The sequence below is a fragment of the Meles meles genome, chromosome 8 (assembly GCF_922984935.1).
Source record: "Meles meles chromosome 8, mMelMel3.1 paternal haplotype, whole genome shotgun sequence".
NCBI lineage: Eukaryota > Metazoa > Chordata > Mammalia > Carnivora > Mustelidae > Meles > Meles meles.
The window spans coordinates 56,176,752-56,180,015 of record NC_060073.1 but is presented as its reverse complement, the minus strand read 5'-3'; the positions used below and the strand labels follow the sequence as shown (position 1 = coordinate 56,180,015).

General features: G+C 38.1%; 1 protein-coding gene across 1 annotated transcript; it reads right to left on the bottom strand.

Moving 5' to 3' along the window:
- Positions 1 to 339: 339 nt before the first annotated feature.
- Positions 340 to 1,281, bottom strand: LOC123949223 (olfactory receptor 52E8-like). The gene has a single exon (XM_046016580.1). The coding sequence runs from the start codon at positions 1,279 to 1,281 to the stop codon at positions 340 to 342; it is 942 nt and encodes a 313-aa protein (XP_045872536.1).
- Positions 1,282 to 3,264: the final 1,983 nt, after the last annotated feature.

Sequence of the window (3,264 nt, the reverse complement as noted above, 5' to 3'; positions counted from 1 at the left end):
GCACATAAAAGAGGAAACATTGTGTTTAAAATCATATACTGGAAAGAATTTAGCCTATAAAAGCTTAACAACACTTGTCCCTTTTATGGATGAAAAAGAAAAATATTTGGGGGCGCCTGGGTGGCTCAGTGGGTTAAGCCACTGCCTTCGGCTCAGGTCATGATTCCAGGGTCCTGGGATCTAGCCCCACGTCAGGCTCTCTGCTCAGCGGGGAGCCTGCTTCCTCCTCTCTCTCTCTGCCTGCCTCTCTGCCTACTTGTGATCTCTGTCAAATAAATAAATAAAATCTTTAAAAAAAAAAAAATATTTGAAGACTCTTTCCAAATCAAGTGTCTGGAGTCAAACTTCCTTAAAAAGGAAGATTGTCACTACCCGCTCTCGGATCTGCTTGGTTCTCACTCCATAAATAATGGGGTTAAGAGCAGGGGGGATGATCACATATAAATTAGCCAGGAGTATGTGGATATAACGTGGAATATTGTGTCCAAATCGGTGAGTCATAAAGGAGAAAAACGCTGGAGTGAAAAAAGCTAAGATGACACATCCATGGGAACCACAGGTATTAAGCGCTTTGAGCCTGGCCTCCCAGGATGGGAGTCTGAAGACAGTGTGTAGAATCTTCACATAGGAGATAGCAATCAAAACAACATCCAAAAGTATCATAGAGATGAGGATTAATCCAAATAATATATTGACCTTTATGCTGACACAGGCCAGGCGGGCAATTCCCATGTGCTCACAGTAGGTATGGGGTATAATATGATGTCCACAGAATGAAAGCCTTAGAAGGAGAAACACAAGTGGAAATACTAAAGCAAAATTTTTCAACATTCCTACTCCAGCAATAATACAAATAGTTCTGTTGGTGAGGATTGTGTTGTATCGAAGAGGGTGGCAAATGGCAATATAGCGATCAAAAGCCATGGCTACAAGCATGAATGTTTCAAAGCCTGTGAACAAGTGTATGAAGAACATCTGAGTTAAGCATCCCCCAAAGTCAATCTCACTAAGCCCAAACCAGAAAATGCTCAGCATTTTGGGAATGGTGGCAGTGGAGAGGCCCAGGTCAGTGAGAGCCAACATGGCCAATAAGTAGAACATGGGTTGATGAAGGCTGTGCTCAGTCTGGATCACAAGAACGATGATGACATTCCCCAGGAGGGCAATCAGATACACTGTAGCAAAAGGGACACCAAGCCAGAACTGCATATTTTCCAGTCCTGGGATTCCCAAAAGCAGGAAGGATGAGGGGTGAATACATGAGGTATTGGCTGGAGACATGCTAGCAAAGCCTTCTAATGGTCAAACTCTCCTCCTTTGAAGGAATCTTTAGTACTATATAAGGCTTCCCAATGTCATCAATATTGCTTATACTGAATAAGAACAAAAAAGATGTAATTACTATATTTCTTCTAGGAATACAGAAGAAAGATCATGTTTTCCCTCATACATCTTTTCTTCTCTTTTACTTTCATTGATACATACATATGATGAATGAAGGAGAATATTTTTAAGAAATGTTAATGGATATTTACATATTAGATGAGATCATCTAAATTAATTTTAGTAAGAACACTGATTAAGCCAGTTGATATAAGATCCTATTTTAGACTCTTTTAAAAATATTTAATTATAGATTGGAGAAGATATACATATTGATATCCCACTGATAAAAGATTATAATCTGTGAGTACAGGCAATAGTGTAGATTTCAGAAGCATCTTTTAAGATCACTTGTTTAAAAACAAAAAGCATAATCTCACAAAACAAACTGGGGGTTGCTGGGGGGAGGTGGGATTGGGAGAGGGGGAGTGGGCTATGGACATTGGGGAGGGGAGGCAAACTATAAGAGACTGTGGACTCTGAAAAACAACCTGAGGGTTTTGAAGGGTCAGGGGTGGGAGGTTGGGGCAACCTGAGGGTTTTGAAGGGTCAGGGTGGGAGGTTGGGGGAACAGGTGGTGGGTAATGGGGAGGGCACGTTTTGCATGGAGCACTGGGTGTTGTGCAAAAAGAATGAATACTGTTACGCTGAAAAAATAAATAAAATAGAAAAAATAAATAAATAAATAAATAAAAACAAAAAGCAAAAACATACCCATAAATACAGAGAACAAACTGATGGTTGCCAGAGGGCAGAGGTATGGGAGAATGGACAAAATGGATGAAGGGTAATAGGAAATACAGCCTCCAGTTATGTAATGAATAACTCACAGGGACAAAAGTTACAGCATAGGGAATAAAGTCAATGGTACTATAATTGTGTTGTATGGTGACAGATGGTAAGCATGGGATAATGAATCAGCTTGTCAAATCACTATGTTGTATACCTGAAACTAATGTAGCATTGTCTATCAACTATATTTCCATTAAATAATAATAATAATAATAATAAAAGTTAAAGATCATTTGTTTAACTAGAAACATGAGTCCAATATATTCCTCTGTGCATTTCCACTTACAACCAAAGGACTTTTACTTCTTCTACTTAATATGGCTTTTCTTTTTCAACTTGTTTGTAAATAACTTTCATCAAAATCTAAGCACATTTTTTGCTTTTTCTATATTTGTGTTACCTTTGTATCAAGGGATGAGGACATTTGCTTCATTCTTCAAAACAAAGACCTTGCTTTATGAGGCCACAGAGTTCACAAAATTCAATGTAACATAATAAATCTTAGATATAAAGCCACCATTTTTAGAAAGATTGACTGAGGCTTAAAGCACTGACTGAACCATTCAGGCTCCCCATTTATGTCCCCTAATCCTCATAGAAGACAAGTTGGCTTCACTTTACTTCTAAACTATGCATACCATTTCCAACTTTGTCCCTATATGGGAATTCATGATTAATGTCATCATTATTATTGTCATTGCTATTAGAAGGGAAAGAACAACTACAGAAATAATAGTGTTATATTAACATTTAATATTATTTATTTCAGTTTTACAAAAAAATTGCAGATGAATAATACCACTTGCTACTCACATCAGCCACATGGGAAAAACAGGACAGATTCTGGCTCCTAAATCAGTGGACTTCTTTTATGTCTGGATCACAGAAGCATGTATCCATCCTCAAAATGACTGCTTGCTTGCAGTCATCAGCCCTCTGAACTCCTGGTGTTCTTAGGAGTCTATCCAAATGCATGTTTTTATGGAATTCTCGAATAGTAATAAAAATTTAGCCCTTTATTGGGTTTCTTGAGTTACATGCCCTCATAAACAACACCGCACATTTTCTCCCACTTTCCAGTTCTTCATT